The 21,467-nt window shown below is 51.3% G+C and overlaps 1 protein-coding gene across 1 annotated transcript in view; it reads left to right on the forward strand.

Moving 5' to 3' along the window:
- The first annotated feature begins 10,002 nt into the window (after positions 1-10,002).
- GAS7 (growth arrest specific 7) overlaps positions 10,003-21,467 on the forward strand; it is a 208,389-nt gene continuing 196,924 nt past the window's right edge. The window contains exon 1 of the mRNA XM_055305576.1: positions 10,003-10,572. Coding sequence (XP_055161551.1) covers positions 10,390-10,572 — 183 coding nt within the window. The 5' untranslated portion in view covers positions 10,003-10,389. The remainder of the gene's footprint in view (positions 10,573-21,467) is intronic.

Consider the following 21,467-nt stretch of genomic DNA (forward strand, 5'->3'; position numbering starts at 1 on the left):
TGCCGTGGAGAAGTCCAGGCAGCCTGGAAAGCCCTGTGCATGCTGATTTTTTCACAGGGCTTTTGCAGCAGCAGATGGGGGCTGGGGAGCACTATATGGCATGATCGTCATGGCAACACGCTCCCTGGTGGGTCCCCGGCTACACTCCCAGGCTGGGGAAGCCACTCCCAAGTGTGTATCCCTCACGGAGGGGGCATCAGAAGACAAGGCCGCCCGGGAAAGACAGGGGAGCTGAGGCAGCTGGGCTTCGCAGGTGTCCCACCTCCAGCCAGGTGGGCGAAGCCAGGGAGCCCAGCCTCTGGGAATGCTGTGAGCTGGACCCAGGATGCCCCCAGAGCCACCTGCCCTCCCTGCGCTCTTCTTACGCCCTCCTGAGGCTGTCAGTTTGGGGCTACAGGTGACTGCTGCCATTGCAAACGAAGGTCAGCAAACTCTATCATGGTTCACTGTGTCCGTGGTATCCAAACTGGAGATCTTTGAAAGAAGCTCTCAGGCCCCCTGGGTGGCTCAGCAGTCGAGCATCTCCCTTCAGCTCAGGTCGTGATCCCAGGGTCCTGGGATCGAGTCCCACATCGGGTTCCCTGCAGGGAGCCTGCTTCTCCCTCTGCCTGTGTCTCCGCCTCTCTCTCTGGGTCTCTCATGAATAAATAAATAAAATCTTAAAAAATAAAAAATAAAAGAAGCTGTCGCCTGGCTCCTTCCAGGCTGCCCCAGGTGTCCTCTCATTTAATGGGTACGGAGTGCTACCCAGCCATCAGGATGTTTTTATTTTTTATTTATTTTATTTATTTATGATAGTCACACACACAGAGAGAGAGAGAGGCAGAGACACAGGCAGAGGGAGAAGCAGGCTCCATGCACCGGGAGCCCGACGTGGGATTCGATCTGGGGTCTCCAGGATCACGCCCCGGGCCAAAGGCAGGCGCCAAACCGCTGCGCCACCCAGGGATCCCCATCAGGATGTTTTTAAACTTCCAGGTGATTCTAAGGTGTAGCCAAGGGTGGGAAGCTCTGTACTACACCAACGGTATGCCAGGTGTGTGCGTAGAGAACCGCCCGGAACTCCTCAGCCCAAGTCTCCTGAGTCTGTTCGAAGCCTCTGAACTTGGTACAAGCACCCGGTGACCCTGGCAAGCCATGAATCCAGCAAAACGTAATGCAAAGCTTTTCACCTGCATGGTCTGTAAGGGATGCGGGAGGCTCCGGGTGAAGTGATCTCCATACACCTTGCTTTACCTCTTCAGGTGGGTCTGGATGGGGCCGGGGGGCAGGGGAGGGGAGATGCCACATTGACTTTATGGAGTTAAAACTGGTATTTGTAGCGACCAAAAAATACCTGATCTGGCATCTTTGTGTGGCTCAGCCTGATACCAACTTACTGGGAGACAGTTGGCTCTGGGCTCAGATACTTTTTACTTTCTGGGGAGTCTTTTTGGAGTGATTCTTCAGGACCTCTATCCCGCCATGGTCACGCTGTCTGTGGGCACTTCCTCCTGCTGTCAGGATGCCTCGTTCTATAGACTGTAACCTGAAACGCTAGAATAAGAAAGCTTGTTTGCTAGAATATTTGAAGACCATGAGGAGGCTCTACTGAGATTTTTTTTCCCCAAGATTTTATTTATTCATGAGAGACAGAGAGAGAGGCAGAGACACAGGCAGAGGGAGAAGCAGGCTCCCTGCGGGGAGCCCGATGTGGGACTCGATCCCAGGACCCCGGGATCACACCCTGAGCAGAAGGCAGATGCTCAACCCCTAAGCCACCCAGATGCCCGGTTTTATTAAGGTTCTGAAGGACCTTCCTAAGAGTCAGGCACACCCAGTGGGTGCAGGTGCATATGCTTCCTGTTTGATTAATGAAAACGTCAAGTCCATAAAAAAGTAGGGAAAATAGAATAATGGAGCCCCATCGTTGAAGTAGCCCCCACTGTGACCGTTAACAATATCGGCATTTCTGGCCTCTTGTTCAAAATTCCTTTTTGTCTCGTTCTCCTTGAATTCTGGATTCCTGGGGGACCTGGGTGTCGGGCTCTGGAGGGCAGAGCTCTCTGAACCACTACCGTCAACCTGGAATAACCAGAGACCACCCCGGGCCCTGCCCTTTTGTCTTCTAGTGGCCAGTCCAGGCGTTTGCCGGCAGGGGCAGCTTTGAAGGGCAGTTTGCTGGAAGGTTCTCGTGAAGCACGTTCTATCAGGCTTACGGGCTGTCCCAGGCGTCCGCGAGGACTACTTCAGGCCTCTCAGGCAATGACCTCCAGGTGACCGTGGGAAGGGCTTAGGAAAGCCTCCTTGGCTTCCCCGGGAGATCCTGCTGGGATCCTGTTTCCTCACTGAGGCTGTTCTGGAAGGCTCTGGCAGGAATTTGTACTAGTCTAGAGAATAAATAAGCATTACTCCCACCTCCTTATGATACCAGGCCTGGACCTTTCCATGGACCACCCTCTGGCTTCTGGCTGCACCTCTACCACATTGGGAGAGTGGACCTTTGAGTAGGAACATTCCCCAGATGGTGTCCTGCGACCGCTCCTTCCCACGGTCTCATGAAACAGGTATCATCACTGCCTCCGCTCTGCAGACTAGAAGATTCTACAGCTGGAAGTTTCGGGAGGTGAAGCCACTTGTCCTAGGCGTGTCATTAGTAAGCAAAAATTTGGGGCTTGGATGAGCCTAATAATGGGAGCCTTCATTAATAAACTGAGAGCTAATTATAGTCCTCAAAGAGACTGTTCCTTTTCTGTTGTGATTAATTCCGAATTTATTTTTAGTCCTCAGAAGAATAGAGATGCGTGCGGTGGGGCTTTGTTCCGAGAAAGAAACGTGCTACTCCTGACAGGCCTCCTTGGCCAGCAGCTCGTGTGCAGTTCTTGCAAACTTAAGAGTCTCCAGGGATTGGGGTCAGCTGGAGCTCCTTTGAAGGAACACTCTAGAACTACTTTCACACTTTGTTAAGAGAGGGGCACCACTTATGGATGAAAACCCCAGCTTCAGCCACCCTGTCGGGGAAAGAAATTAGGGGTCGGTGTGGGTTGCCTTTGGGGTAAGAAACGCAGCCTGGGATACTCATCAAAAGGCGTCCAAGCTTCAGATATGTTAATAGTAGCCATGAAGTTGGAGGTGGGTCTTGGCCCTGCAGATTTTCTCTTTTATATGGCTTTACCTATCTCTGCTGGGCTCCTCGGTGCATAATTTGTAATTACTTACTCCCAAAGGGCTGTCTCATTTCATACATCCCCACTGCCTCCAGGGGCGGGACGGAGTAGGGCAGAAAGTTCTTTTGCCACCCAACTGCCAAGACAAGTGAAAAGATGGACTTCTGTTTCTGAATGTGATTTCTGGGTTCCATACAACGTCCTTAATTTCTTCTCTCTTTCTCTTTCCTTCCCACCAGGCTTCCTTTTGCAAATGAGATCCCTCCCAGCTTTCTGGGGGAAGCAAGGCTGGGGCTCCCAGTGCCTGTGAGGTGGGTGGGAGGCCTGCCTGGGAGAGAGGTGGGTCTGCTTGTCTCTCCCCCCAACCCTTTCCAGCCCTGTTATCTATGTATGTGCTCTGCCTCCCACATTCAGCCTGCCCCTGCCCCTGCTTCTGCTCCCTGTCATCTATTCAAATGCCCGGATACCTTTCTTACTCCTTACAACTGTAAACCTTTCTTATTTCTAAATGACGTTCTTCTTCTTCTTCTTTTTTTTAAATTAATGAATTTATTTGAGAGAGGCAGAGAGATCACAAGTAGGGGGAAGCAGATTCCCCACTGGGCAGAGAGCCCACTGTGGGGCTCGACCCCATGACCCTGGGATCACGATCTGAGCTGAAGGCAGACACCCAACAGCCTGAGCCACCCAGGGGCCCCCACCTTAGTTTTTAAGGACCCCGTTAGCATGGTGTTTCACAAAGTACAGGCTTGAGGACTCCCGCAGGATAATCTGGGAGTTTGTTAAAAACATGGCTTCCTGGGTCCCCTCCCTGACCCACCAAGTAAGAATCTCTGGGGGAGAGGCTCAGGCATAGCCACTGTGTTTTAACAGTGTCCTCGAATGATTCTTAAACATGCCATCAAAAACCAAATTCTGCATACTGAATTAAACAAAGCAGAAAGATGAGTTTAGTGTTCAGGGCTACAGGAGCAATGAGTTCAGAGTTGCTCACAGACTAAAGGGTTTTTAGGGGTAAATGCACAATTTTTTAGTTTTTAGATTTTATTTTATTTTATTTTATTTTATTTTATTTTATTTTATTTTATTTTATTTTATTTTATTTTATTTTATTCTATTCTATTCTATTCTATTTATTTTTCCAGCTGATTGGTCAGCTGGTGGTCTTCTTTCTTGTTTGGATAAAGGTAGCAGAATCAGGGGAGTGAGGAAATCCAGAGATGGCCTGAGCAGACTTGGCATTTGAGGACTGGCTGGTGTTCTAGAAGAGCCGTAAAATCCTGTAAGACCAGGTTAAGTTCCCCTTTACGTGCCTGCATTGGCCATTTCCATTTTGTCCCTGACAGAAGTGACTCCGTTTTAGTTTTGGCTTTACAATACTTAAGTTTCGCAATCTCTGGCTGGACCCGTCTCAGATTCCAGATGGGAGAACTGGGGAGACGATGAACAATCCCACAGGCCCAGCGCCAGGCTTCTCCCAGACTCCAGGAGGAGAACTGCGCCCAGTTATTTTCTCCAAAGCCATGATTCCAAAAAAGTTTATTTCCAGTACCCCGAATTTCTCTTCCAGCCCACTATCTTCTCGAAGCTGATTCTCAAGATCCCTGATTCCCAAGAAGTACACAAAACCTCCATTGTGGTACAGGAATATAATATATAAGAACCTCTGCTTGCAGATAATACAGATTTTAATGTAATTCTTTTTTTTAATGTAATTCTTTTAACATGTCAATTCTGTGTATTATGCATATCCATTGAGCGGTGCATGTATTTATAAATAATAGAAATACAGATGTTTGGGAGTTTTACTGATGGAGCTGTACCATCAAAGAAGTTTGGAAAACATCACTCTAGAATCTAGATTCTTTGAGGTCAGGGACTATAACATTTTATTATTTATTTTATAATATGATATTTTCTTTTCTTGAAAACATTTTTTTTTTAAAGTAAGCTCTGCACCCAGCATGGAACGGCTCGAATTCAGGATCCTGAGATCAAGAGTCTCATGCTCTACCGACTGAGCAGGCCAGGCACCCCTTAGGGACCCACTCTACTCTTGATGGACTTTGGGCTGTTTTCAGCTTTGGGCTAATAAGCATACTGCTGTCATGAACATCGCATACATTGTTTATGTTGTTCACTCACATATGAACACATCTCAGTTGGGCAAATACCTACAAGGGGTATGGATGAGTCACAGAAGATGCTATGAGTCAGCTTTGCTGAATATCACATTTTCCAAAGGGCTCCAGCCAGCAGTGTAGGAGAGCTCTGGGAGCGCTGTGTCCTCATCAGTATGGAGCATTTTCTCTGTTTTTATATTTACCATCCATTTTGTAAATTTCAGTTTTATTTATAAATATACTTATTATATTTTTTGTTTTTGTATTTCCATGGGTGCGTACTGCTACCTCCTTATGATTTTGATTTGATTTTCTAAAGACTACCGAGGTTGAGTGCCTTTGGATGTGTTGTTATTGGCTGTTTGGGTATCTTTTTTGAGAAATGCCTGTCCAAGTCTTTTGCCTTTTTTTCTGAGAAGTCACCCATATATATATTTTTTTGTTTAAAGATTTTATCCATTTATTCATGAGACACACACACAGAGAGAGAGAGAGGCAGAGACATAGACAGAGGGAGAAGCAGGCTCCCTACAGGGAACCTGATACGGGACTCGATCTCAGGACCCCAGGATCACGACCTGAGCCCAAGGCAGGCGCTCAACCATTGAGCCACCAGGTGTCCTGAGGAGTCACCCATATTTTTCCTACTGACTATAGGAATTCTCTAGTTATTCTGCCATGTTTGTCTCGTTAGCCCCAAGCCCGAAACTTAGCCATTTCGGTTGGTCTTTCAGGCTGCTGTTGAATGAACTGGCACGGAAAGGGAGTCCCCAAAGAATGAATGAGGCCCTTGTATATCCTTGTTTACATTTTGGTTTCTGTAACGGCTTTATTGAGGTATAATTTACATACCCAAACTTTTCCTTGTTTTAAGTATACAATCCAATGATTTCCTGAGTTGCACAATCCCGACCACAATCAAATTTTAGAGCATTGTCATCATCCCAAAAAGAAACCTCATGACCATCTACTTTTTCCCCCTATTTCTGCTCTCAGCCCCAGGCAACTGCTAATCTTAATTTACTGTCTCTTATAGATTTGCCTTTTCTGGAATTTTCTTAGAAATGTAATCATACAAATATGTAGCCTTTTTTTTAAGTTTATTTATTTATTTATGGTAATCTCTACACCCAATGTGGGGCTCAAACTCATGACCCTAAGATCCAGAGCTGCATGCTCTTCTGACTGAGCCAGCCAGGCCACCCACAATTTGTATCTGGCTTCTTTCACTCTGTATAGTGTCTTTGTGGTCTTTCTACATTGTAGCCTGTGTCAGGTGTGTCAGTGGTCCAGTCCTTTCTTGGCTGAGTGAATATTTCACTGTATGAGTATACCTCGTCTCATCTATCCATCAGCTGGTGGATAGTTGCATTAATTCTACTTTTGGGATTTCGAAATAGTGCTGCACCGCAAGTTTTTGTGTGGCCTTTTGTTTTCATTTCTCTTAAGTAGATACCCAGGAGAGAATTGCTGGGTCATATGGCAAATACATGTTTAACTTTTTATGAAACTGAAACCCTGAGATTTCTCTGCCATCCATAGGCTGATGATGGAAAGGCACAGAAGATTGTCTTGGAGAGAAAAGACATCCCCGCCAGCCCAGTTATCAAATAAATGCATGGTGTCGAGAGAAAGCTAAGAGAGAGAGAAAGACGAAAGCCTGCTTTGAGGAGTTTATAGTCTAATCCAGATGTTCTAACACATGTGTTTATGGAGTAACTCGGCAATATGGAAAATCTGAAAATGAGCAGGGGTTCAGACCCGCTCATATTGCAAAACGAATTCAGGAAGTGCCAAATGCCTACTTTGTGCAGGATTTGACGTTAGCCCTTAAGAACGAAAGGTAGAAATTAAAAACAAACATGTACTCCCTCCCCTGAGTTACTAAGAGACTACTTAGTAAAATAGGTTTCACTTAGTAAAACCCAAGTGAAATAAGACTTGGGTTCAAAGAAGTTAAATAATTAAAGATTCAAATAAGAGTTCAAAATAGTGATAAAAGATCAGGGGAGGAAGAAGGCAAGGGAGGGAGGGATGGATGGAGACACTCATCTTTACTTCAAGATCTTATGAGGAAACAGTAACCCCGAGTGTGTTTCTTTACATTTTTGGCATCCCAAAGATTACATAAGTTCCTGCTTATTATGGCCTTAGAAATCTTAGTTCGAAAACAAGTGTTAGATAATAAACAGCCAGGACCATCAGACTAGATTAATAATAATTGCTAATGCCAGGTATTACTCTACATGGCTTAACTTTTACTTATTTAATCCTCCTAATCACGAAGATAGAGGTGCTACTACCATCTTCTAATGATGGAGAAAATGAAGCTCAGAAAGGTTGAGTCAATTGCCCAAGGGCACACAGCTGGTAAGTGGCGAAACTGGGGTTTGAAGATAGGGAGGCCAGAGCCTACACTGAGCCACGGAACTACATTTAACCATCTTGAGGGCCACGTTCCAGCTACTGGATTCAGACACCAATCACAGATGGGGAAACAGACCTGAGGGTGTTGGGGTGTTAGGTGTTGTTCAAGTTACTTCATCAGGAAGAGATCAGGGACAGGAGTTCTGCTGACTGCCAGGCCAGGCAAATCTATCCAGACTCACCTTGGGTATCAACCAGAGAGCCCTATCCTAAGATGCTGTCTGTGGCAGGGGCATTAGGATACACACGTCCCCGACTCAGGCAGAGTAGACAAGAGGAAGCAGCCCTGATCCGAGCTCTATGCCTGGTTCTGCTGTGCTAGGCAAGTCCTACCTTCTGAGCTTCTTTTCTCTACCTGTGGATTAGATGACAGTAACCACAGTCGCTCATAGAAGTACAGGAACACAGAGGAAGAACTGAAAAAACCACCAGCCGTTACCAATTTTGGCGCTGCAAAACCGTCTGGGGCAGGCCACTTGGGGCTTGGGTATTTGGGATGCCCTGTAGGCTGAGATTTTTTTATTTATTTATTTATGATAGTCAGAGAGAGAGAGAGAGAGAGAGAGAGGCAGAGACACAGGCAGAGGGAGAAGCAGGCTCCATGCACCGGGAGCCCGACGTGGGATTCAATCCCGGGTCTCCAGGATCGCGCCCTGGGCCAAAGGCAGGCGCCAAACCGCTGCGCCACCCAGGGATCCCTAGGCTGAGATTTCTGAGTCCACACTGGATCGCCAGGTTGCTCACACACACCGTGGAAGATTTGGGAGTTGCAAGAAGGCTCCGGTCTGGCCTTCCAACCTTAGCTGGGCCTTATCATCAGATATGAAACCTGAGGTCGGTCTACTAACAGTCACATATGCCCCGCCTTCCCCTCGGAGGAATTTGAGGCCTTTGTAACCGATCAGGTCACTTACTTTTTCCAGACCGTTCCCTACATGAAATTTTGCAGCTCTGCTTTCAGGGATGCCCAGTGGTGACTGCAGTGCAGAGTCTGTTTCCCTGTGTTTCTAGCCAAGCAAGGGTTTGCGCATTTGCAATCGATGGACTGTTATAAGCAACGTGCATTTGTCAGCTTGCCCGTGGCCAGAGGCCAGTCTGAGGCGGCTCAAGGCAAAATGGTTGAAATGCAGACCACACGGCTCAATGTGGATCTTCCAAAACTGGGGTGGGCCTGGGCACGAGCATCTGAAAAAGTCACTCAGGTGAATCTAATGTGCAGCCAGGACTGAGAAGCACTGAAAGATAAGCAAGATCTTAAGGCCCAGCGGGATGGTTTTGGAAGAGGGTATCCAGACAAATATGGGAGATGGGGCCAGGGGAGATACTGCACAGAGTCTGAAGGGCACAGGCTGAGAGGTCTGCACTTGATTTAGCGGGCAACAGGGAGCCAAGGAAGATTACTGAGCAGGATCCAAGGGGAGGCAATTTGAAGCTTGCAGAGAGATTAAAGGGTCCAGTTATTTACAGCTTAGGAAATAGACTTCAAGTTTTCCTTTAGAGTAAGCTAATGAAGAAGCTTTTCCACTTTCTTTTACTTCTCAACCCTCGGTTCAAGGTCGTTTCTTCGGCATCCAGGTCCTCTGGGCCCTGGAGAGCAGGCCCTTGCCCAGACGATCTTTGTAGGTACCTGGCTCATTGCATGGAAGGGGGCAGCCTCCCCAGGTTTGTCGACTGAGTAGGAGAGCGTCGACCTCCAGAGCCTGGCCCGCCTGGATTGCAGGAGGGCGGGTACCCCCGGGCCGGCCTCCCCTCGGCAGGCACAGCGCTGGGGGCTGTTCCTCGCACCTCTCCCCCTTCCTCCATCTGTCCTCACCGACCTGGCTTCCAATCCCGCCGAGTCCCAGCTCGTCGCCTCCCCGCTCGGTGCCTCCAACCTGCCTTTCCCCCAGGGCTCGGTTCCCCGTGAGCCACGTTCAGCCCCGAGCACAACCCCGACCTCGGCGGCCACAGACCCGTGCCCTCGCGGGCGCCCCGAGGAGCAGGCGCCCTTCCGCGCGGGCCGCCCCCGGCCACCAGCCCCGCCGAGCCGGCGCGGAAGGGCGTCGCAGGTCCCGGCGCCTGGGGAGGCGGGGGTGCGAGCGCGGAGACCCCTCCCCGGCGACCTGCCCCTCGGCGAGGGAGCGCCCGGCCCTCCGCGGGCGTGGCCGCCCTGGCCCAGCCCCCGGCCCGCCCCCTCGCCTCCGCGCGAGCCCCCGCTCGGCCAGCCCGGCGCCCGCCCCCTCCGCGCCGACGCCCGGCCGCCCCCAAGCCGCCGAGCCGGGCCCCGGGCCCCCGCGATGCTCGGGATCCCGCCTCCCCCGGGAGCCGCGCCTTTCCGCGCGCCCGGGCGGCCCCGGCCCCCGCCGGCCCTCGCGGCCGCAGCCCGCGCCCCGCGTCCCCGGGAAGTTGTCTCCGGAGCCCGCGGCGCCTGGGTCTCCTCCCCCTGAGCCCCGCCCCCCCGCCCGGAGCTGGGGCCGCGAGCTGCCCGGCCCGGGGGCGTCGCCGCCTGCCCCGCCCGCTCCGCGAGTCTCCGCTGCCCTGCGCGCCGCGCGCGTCCCCCGCCGGGCCGGGGACCCCCGCGCACCCCCGAGACGGCGCGCGCCCAGAGCGCGGGAGCCCGGAGCGCCGGGCGCCTGGGACCCCGCGGAGCCGCTGCCCAGCCCGCGGGGCTCGGCCGGGATGCAGGCTGCGCTGTGAGCCCGGGCGCCAAGGCCATGTCCGGCGCCCGCTGCCGGACCCTGTACCCCTTCTCCGGGGAGCGGCACGGCCAGGGGCTGCGCTTCGCCGCGGGCGAGCTGATCACGCTGCTGCAGGTCCCGGACGGCGGCTGGTGGGAAGGCGAGAAGGAGGACGGGCTCCGCGGCTGGTTCCCGGCGAGCTACGTGCAGTTGCTGGAGGTACGGGGCGAGGGCCGGGGGGCGGGGGGCGGGGGGCGCGGAAGCCGGGGGCTGCGGTGCTGCGCGCCCGCGTACCTGTTGCCCGCGCCGGGGATGCCCGGGGAGCCGCCCCCGCCCGAGGGGGCCGCGGGGTCGGCGCGGGGGGGGGGCAGCGGCTGGCGCCCGACCCCGGGCCGCGCGGGGATCGCCCCCGGAGCGCCCCCCGCGCCGGGCCTCCCGAGCACGGCGCGGCTGCCGGAGGAGGGAGAACTTGTTGCCTGTGAGAGTTCGGGAGCGGGCGCTGGCGGGGGCCGGCCGAGGGCCGCGGAGTCCGGCGGTCTAGCGTCGGGATCCGGAAAGTGGCACGGCCCGGGCCCCCGGTGCCGCCCGCGCACGGTCGCGCTGCTGCTCAGGGTCGGGCTGCCCGGCCGCCCGGGGCCGCTCACTTGCGGGCCCCCGAGCCCGGCTGGCCACCAGCCCGAGCCGCGCGCCCGACCCAGCGGCGCCCAGCGCCCCTGCCCTGGTCCGGAGCCTGAGAGTGGCCTGTGCCTGGGGTTCTGGCCTGCGCCCAGGGCTGCACAGGACCTGCTGAGCCAAGTCCGCTGGCTGTTTATTGTCCGGGTGACAGTTGGGAGGCCTCTCTGTTGTCCTCTAATCACTGAGCTCATGGTCACAGCCAGAGTGGGGTCCCAAGTTTTTTAAGTCCTTTGGTGGGGGCGGGGTGGGGGGGAGGAGTGACCTTATGGCACATACCCTTTCCTAAAAAGCAACTGAACCCCAGGATTGTTGTCCAGACTTCAAAGGCGGGGGGGGGGATACCCACCACTGTGTAAATATGTATCAACCCTTCTGCCCAAATGCCTCCCAAATCACCGAGGCCGAGGCCGGGTGTTTACAATTTGACCCCTGACCTACTTCCCCAAGAACAAAGTAGCAAGTTTTGAAAGAAACCGCTGGGTGCGACTCAAAAAAAGGAAAGGAAAGAAAGGATGGATGGATGGGGCAAAATGATTGCGGGTGAGTTTGCTGAGACACGTCCTGTGGAAATATTGCCAGACCGAGAGCCTGGCCCGGTAGAGGTACACGATGTCTCTTTTGGGTCCAGAGGAGAAGGAGAAGATCCCCCTCTAAGTGGATAAGTAGCGTTCGAGCAAAATTGAGGCTAATTGAGATTTCATGCCAAGCGGAGGAGTAGGTTGGGGAACCCCCGTGGTTCTCTATTTTGAGGAACCTGTGTGCGTAAGGCAGGCTCAGGTGTGTCTCTGAGCTTTTTGGGTTCCTTTCCCTGGGATTCAGATGTGAAGCGAGCAAGTGCATGGCTTCCTACGAGGACCTGCAGCCTCCTTGTGTCTGGCTAGAAGCCCTGGGAGAGACCCCTATTGTAGAGTTCCTCTGGTGGCCACACTTTTCCAGGAAATACAGCTGTGGAAATTTGGCCCTTGGAGGTCTGTCCGGTGGGGAGCATCCCTGGCTGGGCGCAGCCAGCTGTTTTTGGGGGGGGGGGCGAGGCTGGTGGGTTGGTAGGCTGTGCTGAGGAGAGCAGGCAGGCCAGGCTCTGCTTTTTTCCTCTGGGGAAGGGAGGGTGAACCAGACCCAGGAGACAAACAGATTGACCAGCTGGGACACTGTTGGGTGTGTCAGTCACGTCCCATGGCGTGTGCAAGCTTAGGAAATCTCTGGTGCGTAAGGGGCTGTCATATCAACTCCCAGCGGGTGACACGCACCAGAAGTGCCCATCTGTGGGAGCAACGCTGCCGAGAAGGGCTTCGGTTTCTTGAGCACCTACTGGGTGCCGGTTCCCCTGCCCACTCAGTGCAGGGGGAAGCACTGTGCCCATTCACAGGCAGGCACTGGAGCTGAAGGCAGTTGCCCCAGGGTTAGTAATAATGCTTGCACGTTGGCTCAGCGGCTCAGACAGCTGAATGTTACCCTCTCCACCTGTGTCTGTTCTAAACGTGGCATGCCGACAGCATCCCTGCGGGGAGGCCGAGGACTGGGGCTAATATGAGGGCAGTGGCTCCTTCCCGCCTGGAGCATCTCTCCTGCTAAGCCGGCAGTTTGGTTTCACAGGGAGGCTGCTGGCCTTCCCACAGGTGGAGGCAGGGGTGGGCCTGGGCCCTGGGACTTTTCAGGGTCAAGGCAGGTGGCAGTTCCGAGAGGAAGGATTGGAGACGAGGCCTTCTGTATCTGGAAACCTCGTCTGTGAGCCAGCTGGATCTCAAGGCCGAGGGATGGAGGACATGTGGGTAGAGCCCCTTGGGATGGGGTGAGTCCCCAAAGACAGCCTTGGTTAGGGGACAGTGCACAACGCCCAGGGGAGTTGCTGGCAGTGGACTGGCCAGTGTGTGATACACACTGAGTCTGGAGAAGCCACAACCAGGTGTTCATCCAAGTTGGAAGTTGGTGCAGAAGCCAGGAGGCTGGCTCATGAGAAGCCAGCCAGCTTCCAGGAGAAGCTCATGGGATGTCCACCAGGGGGTGCCTGGCCCCGAGCCCGCTGGGGGCATGTGAATCAAGGCCAGGGGAGATTTTGGGGAGACCAAATGGGTGGCACTGGGGGAGGCATCAGATGGCAAAGCCACAGCTGGGATCAGGGGACCTTTGGGTCTATGGTAAAAAGAGTCCTACTGAGAAGCTCCATCCTGGTAGAAGGGTACTTCCGGTTGAGGGCAAGCACATGCAAAATGGTCACTCCCCAAGGATTCCTTTCTTGTTCATATGGAGAAAGGAGGACCGAGAGGCCCTGACTTTGCAAGAAGCATGCCCCGTGGAGGGGAGCTGGGAGCTAACTCTGACAGGGCTGCAAGATCTGCCCTGGAGGTCAGCCAGCCCTGGGGGAGGGGAGATTCTGGTCCTGGTTCCCCCAGGGGGAATCTCTTAGGTCAGGCCACCAACGAAATGATACAAGGGCCCAGCACTTCCTTGGCTTCTAGAAAGCAGCTTCCAGGAATTCATCAGCCCAAGTGGAAAAGTGGGGGCTGAGAAGGCCCTGGAGGGACATGGGGACAAGGACATGGGGACAAGGACATGGGGCCACCAGGATCCTCTTAAGGGGGGTGATGGAGCTTCCCAGAGGAAGAGAGAGAGCACTGGGAGGAGGGAACCCAATGGCTGGAGGGCCAGGAACCTTGGATGGAGAAAAGAAATTTAGGACCTGGAAGATAATGGAAGGCATCCTCAGAAACCCCCAGAGCTTTGGGGAAATAATATTGTGGGTAAATAAGGGAATGCAAACACAAACAGAGCTTTCCTTGGTTTAGGGCCTGCTCTTGGAAGCCACCATCTGGCTGAGGCGTGTAGCCCTCAGAGGCGCAGCAAGGGGACCCTGTTTGCCAGCAGAACTAGATGACTGCAGGGGTTACCCTTGAACTCCTGTCTCCTCTCCACCTGCTGGTCTCCCACTTTGGGTTCCTGTGACATGCTGCTGGAGCTTTCAAGGTGTGGATGTGCAAGAGACGAGGAGCTAGGGAGCTGGGCTGGACTGTGGATAGTTGAGGAATGAGGGTTTATCTATTGCTGTGTAAACAGGCCACCCCAAGACTTCATGCCCTGAAACACCCATTTGCTGTTATCTTACGCCGTGCTGTGAGTCGACAAGGCTCAGCTGGGTGGTTCTTCTGTTGGTCTGTGTTGGTGTCCATCATGCATCCAGGACTGGGGTCCCAGAGGCAAAGCTGGCCTGAGACTCCAGGATGGTGCCTGCACCCCCATATCTGTTGCCTTGGTGTTCTTCCAAGGGGGCCCTTCTTTCCACAGTGTCTCATCCTCCGTGGCCCTTGCACATGGCCTTTCTCTTTAACAGGGAGTTGGAGTCTTTCCACGGTGGCTGCCTTCCAAGAATACAAAATGCAAATTGCCAGGCCCTCTTTAGGCTTGGGCTCAGAGCTGACATGTCCCTTCTGACCTGTTTTATTGGGAAAGTGAGTCCCAGAACCAGTCTGGATTCTTGTATGGGAAGGAGGTGCATACAGGTGTGGGTACAGGTGCATCGAGGGCCATTTTGGAGACTGGTATCCCCAGAAGTGTACGGAGAACACGTGCGGAGCAGTGATGCATTAGAGAGGAAGCAGTGCCGGCCCACACTAATGAAAGAGAGAGAGAGTGAGAGAGCCCCTGGAGGGGGGTAAAGTGCAGGAGGCTTGGCTGTTGTGCTAGAAAATTCTCCATGGCCATCCTCAGAGATTCTCTCTCTCTCTCTCCACCCCCCCCCCTTTTTTTTTTTTGTTTGTTTGTTTTGTTTTGTTTTTGTTTTTGTTTTGATGCCAGGGCTTTCTTTATAAAGGCCACCCAATAAATGTTGCAGCTGAATTTGAAACCCGATTTTCCTGTCCCTAAAGCCTGGGTCTGTCCACTGGGCCATTGGCATGCCAGTGCAGCCTTTTTAGGTTGGGGCTTTTTGGTGCTGGCCATTAATAGACATGGTGTATCTGAGCTGCCTGACATCCAGTAGATGCTTGCCACGTTCCACAAATTGATTTTAATACAGGGCCTTTCTTTCTGTAATGGGAGACTTACCCAAAGTGGGTTTGTGATCCTCAGTCCCTCACAGCCGGATTTTTAAAGGCAGTTATCAGCTCTGTTCACAAAGCCCTTAGTAAGTAGGGCTGGTGGCTCTCTGAGGATGTGACGGGGACGGAAGAGACCAACAAGCTTTCTGCCATTGTCACTGAGTCATTTCTGCTCTTTGATTTGGGGGCTGCGGCCTGCATTCGTGGCTCATGCTGTTTGAAAAATCCACCTTCAGGTCACCCCTCTGTCTGCCTCTGCTCCCTCTAGGCTGCTGTACGCAGCTCTGGTCAAGTGGCCACCCCACAGGACTTCAAAGCGGTGGGCAGGGCTTACGGATTCTATGGATTCAGGGCATCTTCACAAAAGTTCCCTTAGCAACAAGTCGGCAGGAATCCCTGACATCTGTTCATTGCCACGTCAGTCCCTGCTGCCCGTTACCACCTAGAAACATGAATGAGAGGCTCACCTTCTAGTATACTCTTTACAGTCTGGGGGAAAAAAAAAGCCATCTTCCATTTGATGGTCTTATGGACCTCATCAGCGAGCCTGGGTGCTGATCCCCACCCTCCTGGAGAAAGAAAATGTTCGGTAAACTGGGGAAGCCTTGTATTCCTGGGAGGCGTTAGGATTTCTGTGCGGCCGCTCCAGGGAACATCATTCTCCCACTTGGCTGCCTGATTACTCACTGCGGCCAGGCAACCCATGATAGGCTTTCTAACCGACTATCAGGGCTGATCACGCTCGTCCGTGATTGCAGCATTCGTAAATTCCTCTCCCCTCTGCTCATGGTGAGACTTCCGGGGTGGTGTTTCCACCTGCGGAGAGAAGTGGAAATGTGGTGGCATCTGAGTACATGGTGATGGGGCATGGGAGAGGAGTGGTAAGCGCAACAGGTGTATGAATTTGTGAGAAAGGTTTTGTGGATTCCTGAGGACTCGCCGCCTCTTCCCTGCACGTTTAGTATCTTCCCTGGTCTACTGTCTGATAAAGATTTATTTTAGTAGGGTAACCTTCCTGGTGGATTGTATTTATTTCACTTCCTGAGCTGGTATCCAGACGCAGTCCCCAGGTACTCCCAACTCCTATGTCCAGACTAAACTCATAAATCTCTCTGACCTCTTCGCCACCTGCTACCTGCACCCGCCAAACCACCATTTCTCTGTCCTCCACCTTGGCTCCCACTGTCCCCCTCTTACCGTCCCGTCTCCTGCTAGCAAGCCTCGTCTGCCACCACCCTCCCTCGGATATCTCTCAGCGACTTCTCCTCCTTCACTTGCAATGCCATACTTTTTTCGGTAAAGGGCTAGGAAACAGATTAGGTTTTGTGAGCCCAGAGGCAAAGTGGAGCTGTGGCTGCATCACTGGGATTCTTAGAGTGCCAGAGGGAGTGAGAAGCCAAGAAAGTGCCCCATATGGTCTCTGTCACAGCTATTCATCCCACCGTTGGGAGTGGGAAGCTGCCGTAGATGCTCCGAGAGCCAATGGGTGTGGTGGAGTTCCAATAAAACTTTATTTATAGATACTGAGACTTGACTTACAGTTTTCATGGGCCAGGTGGTATTATTCCTTTTCTTTGTTTTCAGCCATTTAACAATGTCAAAGGCATTCTTAGCGTATGGGCTATATGTAGTTTTCAGAGTTCAAAAGTTGATCACTCATTCATTCAACAAACCCCAAATGTCTAGAATGGGCTATGAGCTCTTTTGTAAGTGCTCGAGGGGAAGTAGTGACAGACACAGAGAAGAAGCTTATGCTCTGCTAGGGAGATGGTATCCTAGAAAAAAAAAAGGAGATAGTTTTTAAGTACTGTGGGGCCAGTAAAACAGGGTACTGTGGTGGAGTGGGGTGTGGGGTGCAGGAGAGGGTTTGGTGAGACTGTCAGGGAAGCTTCTCTAAGGAGGCAATACCTGAGCAGAGTTCTGAGTGATGCAGAGCCATGTGAGTATCAGAGGAGAAGTGATTCGAGGCAGAGGACACCACGAATGCAAATAATCCTAAAGAGGAGTGTATGTGTGATATATTTGCAAAAACCAGAATATTCTAGAATGGTTAGAAAGCAATACAGATAATCCTAATGAGGAGTGTATGTGTGATATATTTGCAAGAACCAGAATATTCTAGAATGGCTAGAAGGCAGTGAGCAGGGGCAAGAGAGGTGGGGATGTGACAAGGAGAGAGGCAGGATATTTGGATATTTGTTGCTGTGGCTCCCCACTCCCTGAATATATATACATAAAACTTATTCATTTATTTATTCATGAAAGACAGAGAGAGACAGAGAGAGAGAGAGAGAGAGAGAGAGAGAGAGAGAGAGAGAGAGGCAGAGACACAGGCAGAGGGAGAAGCAGGCTCCATGCAGGGAGCTCGCTGTGGGACTCGGTCCCGGGACTCCAGGATCATGCCCTGGGCCAAAGGCAGGCGCTAAACCGCTGCGCCACCCAGGGATCCCCTCTACCCAAGATTTTTAAAAATAGAACACATTTGACTTCTGACACTGCGTAAAGTTTAGGTGTTCAACATGATAATCTGATTCACTTCTGTAGTGTAACACGATTGCCGTTGTTGCCCTGCGTTGCGGCATGTTACATAATTAGCGTTTCTCTCTGGTGCGTGGTGGCTCCTTTTCCAAAGTGGGACAGAAAGTTTGATTGCAGGGCAGGGCGTGCTCTGATTTGGTTTGGGAAGTACATCTGGGCTGAGGAGGGTACGCAGGGAAGCATGGTAGTGGCAGGAGATGGTGAGAAGTGGGCAGGTGTGGAGCATCTTGTGTGGGTCGAGTCACAAGCACCTACTGCATCCTCCTCATCTGTGACTCGTCTGTCCACTCTGCCACTGGAGACCTCCTCCTTGAAATACAAGGCAGAGGCAGATACAAACAGGAAGATGTTAGTATCCTGAATGCACAGTGTGCTTTTTATCAGTTATTAAAACAAAAATAGAGGAACATGTCCGAGAACACGGGTAGACGCTTGATAAGAAAAGAGAGACAAAGTTGTCACTAGACAAAATCTCACTAGAAATCAACGAATGGCAAGTTTTTATTTTTAATTGTTTATTTTTAATGTTTTTTAAAAAAGTATTCTATTTATTGAAGCAGTCTCCATACCCCAACATGGGGCTCGAACTCATGACCTCGAGATGAAGAGTCACTTGGGCTTTGACTGAGCCAGCCAGGTGCTCCCAAAGAGTGGCACGTTTTTAGAAAGATACTTGCTTTAATGAAAACTGTCAAAATTGAAGAAGAACGAGCGTTGGCAGGGGTGTAGGAGAATCGTCATACGCGCCCTGGAGGGTAATTTGGCAATACGCTCTAAAAGCCTGCACTGTGTACCTGCCCTCTGATCCAGCAATTCCATTTCTAGAAATTTGGGCCCAGGAAGCATATGATAGGTAAGCTGTGGGCGTCGGGAAGCCCACTGCAGCACTGTTTCTAATACTCAAGTGTAAATTGGCTGCAACCTGTCTAACCAGGAGGAACTGGTTAAAATAAAGCTCCCGTGTGCTTAGCACAAGGTCAGGCAGGCAGAAGGCAATGAGTACAGTGACGCTGAATTAAGCAAACAAACAAACAAACAAACAAACAAGAAATTGGTCAACAATGCTAAATGTTTCACGGAGTTAGCATATTTCAGATCTTGCCTTGTGGCAAGGCAAAAAGAGATGGTGTGTCCAGAAATGAATTGCTTTTTAAAAGCAGGGACTGTCTGTACCGTGCCATTCTCTAAGTACCCTTGAGTGGAGACAACAGGTTGAAGGAATCCTTGCTGGCCCACGGCCACGTTCTTTTAAATATCCTCAGTTACAGCAAATCTTTGTCTTTCTGGGGAGGAGGGGTGATTTAGTGTTTTTTTTTTTTTTTAATTTAAACAGTCAAAATTCATGTGGGAGCCAAGTTCTGGCTGTGTATCTGTACGTGTGACTATCTGTCTATCACCTTGTCGCGGGAAGGATTTAAAGCAGCATACCAAAAAGCATACGGCACAATAAGACAGAAGCATAAATACCCAAGGAAATCTGGAAAGGAGAAAAGAAGGTGATTGGCTGGAGTGAAGCCTGAAGAGCGAAGGGGGTGATTGAATTTAAGTGATGCTCTTCGGAGGTTTCAGAGCAGTCCTCCCCACGGGTAATGATGTTGTCCGTGGGGAGTAACAGAAGTGTTCTGAGAAGGCTGGCATCGCGGGCTGTGTGCTGTATCAGTCAGGAGGGATTAGGATATGCTGCCGTAACAAACAGCGCCCCCCAGGGCTCGGTGAGTAAAACAGCCTAGGTCTGCTGCTTCCTCAGCCTGCAAGTCTGTTAGCAAGTTGATTTGAGGCCACAGGACCGTCCAGGAAGGACCCAGGATGAAGGAGCCACCGCCGTCTGGCATCTTGCTGGTAACCATGCCAAATGGCATGTGGTCCTTAAAGCTTCTGCCCAGAAGTGACATGTGATGCTTGTGCTCACATTTCATTGACCAAAACACACCTGTCATGGTACAAAGCGGTCCTACTATGTGCTCAGAAGGAGAAAAAGAGCAAGCTGAATGTATGTGGATGGCTCTGTTGACCTCCCTTTGGGGGACCACTGCTCTCATTTAGGGGATGCCCCAGTTGTGTGTGGTCTCAGGTGAGTATTGTATTTTATGGCCACACCTTCAGCTGTGCTTCTCAGACTGAATGCAGTGCTTCTAGAGCAAGGTTCTCAAAATGCATTCCCTGGGTCTTGTTGGTTGCAGATTCGGGCTCTGTGGGCCTGGGATGGGGCCCGAGCTACTGAACGTCTGACAAGCTCCAGCTGCCACAAGGTCTTCAGCCACAGTGCAGACCTTATCAGGTCCCCCTAGCTCCCCAGAGCCGGAATGAACTCTTAGCATTCTTGCAAAGCTGCTCTGCCCTTCCCTAAGCTATCCCAGTGTCCAGCACTCTGTTTGGCACAGGAATGGATAATAACCCCATGCTTTTTGAACAAATGCGATCATTTCCTGACCCCATACTTCCTATGATTTTTTTTCCTTTGTGTCACAACTTGTGGTTCACCCGAGACCAAACATTTATATTTGAGCTCCTGCTATGTGTCCGCTCTCCACGGGGCTCAGTGAGCTACAACCAAGACAGGGAGCTGAGGGTAGCAGCTCTGCTTTCGGGGAGTGCTTAGGGATGTACTGTCCCCTTCAGGGTGACTCTGGCAGGTGACCTAAGAGATTAGAGTTTCATACTTATTCTGTTGGAATGAGAGCCCTTCTGGTGTTTAGCATCCAATGTTTTTTTTTTTAATTTTATTTATTTATTCATGAGAGACACAGAGACAGAGACACAGGCAGAGGGAGAAGCAGGTTCCCTGAGGGGAGCCCAATGCGGGACTCGATCCCAGGACCCCGGGATCACGACCTGGGCCGAAGGCAGACGCTCAACTGCTGAGCCACCCAGGCGCCCCCAGCATCCATTGTTCTGTCTCATGTGCACTAATCCCTCCTCCCTTCTCAGTTGCTTGTCACATGCACAGAGAACTCTGGGATTAGTCAACAAAAACCTAATTAGGTTGTAAAAACTCTTTAGAGATGATATTTTAAAAATTCTGTAGAAACGAGTCCTTACTCTAATTGAATCATGACAGAGGATCCTTATTTTAGTAAAGGGGCTCACGGAAAAGTGTCACTGAGCCATTTGTTTTTGATTCGTAATATAATTCAGAAATAGAAATAGGAAGTTTGAGTCTACTGTTCTCATTAGGAGGTTTTTTTTTTTTTTTTTTTTTTTTGAATAAATCGTGGCAAGCCTTTCTTGTGCTCCGGGTGAAAAATAAAACCAAGCTGAGTTGTTGATCACCCAGGACATACTCAACACAGAATCTCATCTGATACTCAAGTCTAATATTTTCATTTATTTATTTATTTTTATTAAAGACTTTATTTAGTTATCTTTCTAAGCTAAACACTAGAAGGGCTCTCGTTCCAACAGAATAAGTGTGAAACTCCAATCTCTTAGGTCACCTGCCAGAGTCACCCTGGAGGGGACAGTATATCCCTAAGGACTCCCCAAAAGCAGAGCTGCTACCCTCAGCTCCCTGTCTTGGTTGTAGCTCACTGAGCCCCATGGAGAGCTGACACTCAGCATGGGGCTAGAACTCACAGCCCCAAAGATTTGCACGCTCTACTGACTGAGCCCGACAGGTGTCCTCTAAAATGTTTGCATTATAGAGGAGCTTCTGAGCACTGGGGGCTTGTCTTCTGGTTTCAGCACATGCTTGGAACCCACCTGTACAATGTCCCGTTACCGCAGGGCAGGAAGAACAGCACTTCTTACACGTTCATGTGCATACAGAGCACATGGGGACTTGGTAAAATTCTGATTTGTTTTCTTTTTCTTTCTTTTTTTAAAAGATTTTATTTATTCATGAGAGACACAGAGACAGAGGCAGAGACACAG

Source organism: Nyctereutes procyonoides, unplaced genomic scaffold (genome assembly GCF_905146905.1).
Source record: "Nyctereutes procyonoides isolate TBG_1078 unplaced genomic scaffold, NYPRO_anot_genome, whole genome shotgun sequence".
In the NCBI taxonomy this organism is placed as follows: domain Eukaryota; kingdom Metazoa; phylum Chordata; class Mammalia; order Carnivora; family Canidae; genus Nyctereutes; species Nyctereutes procyonoides.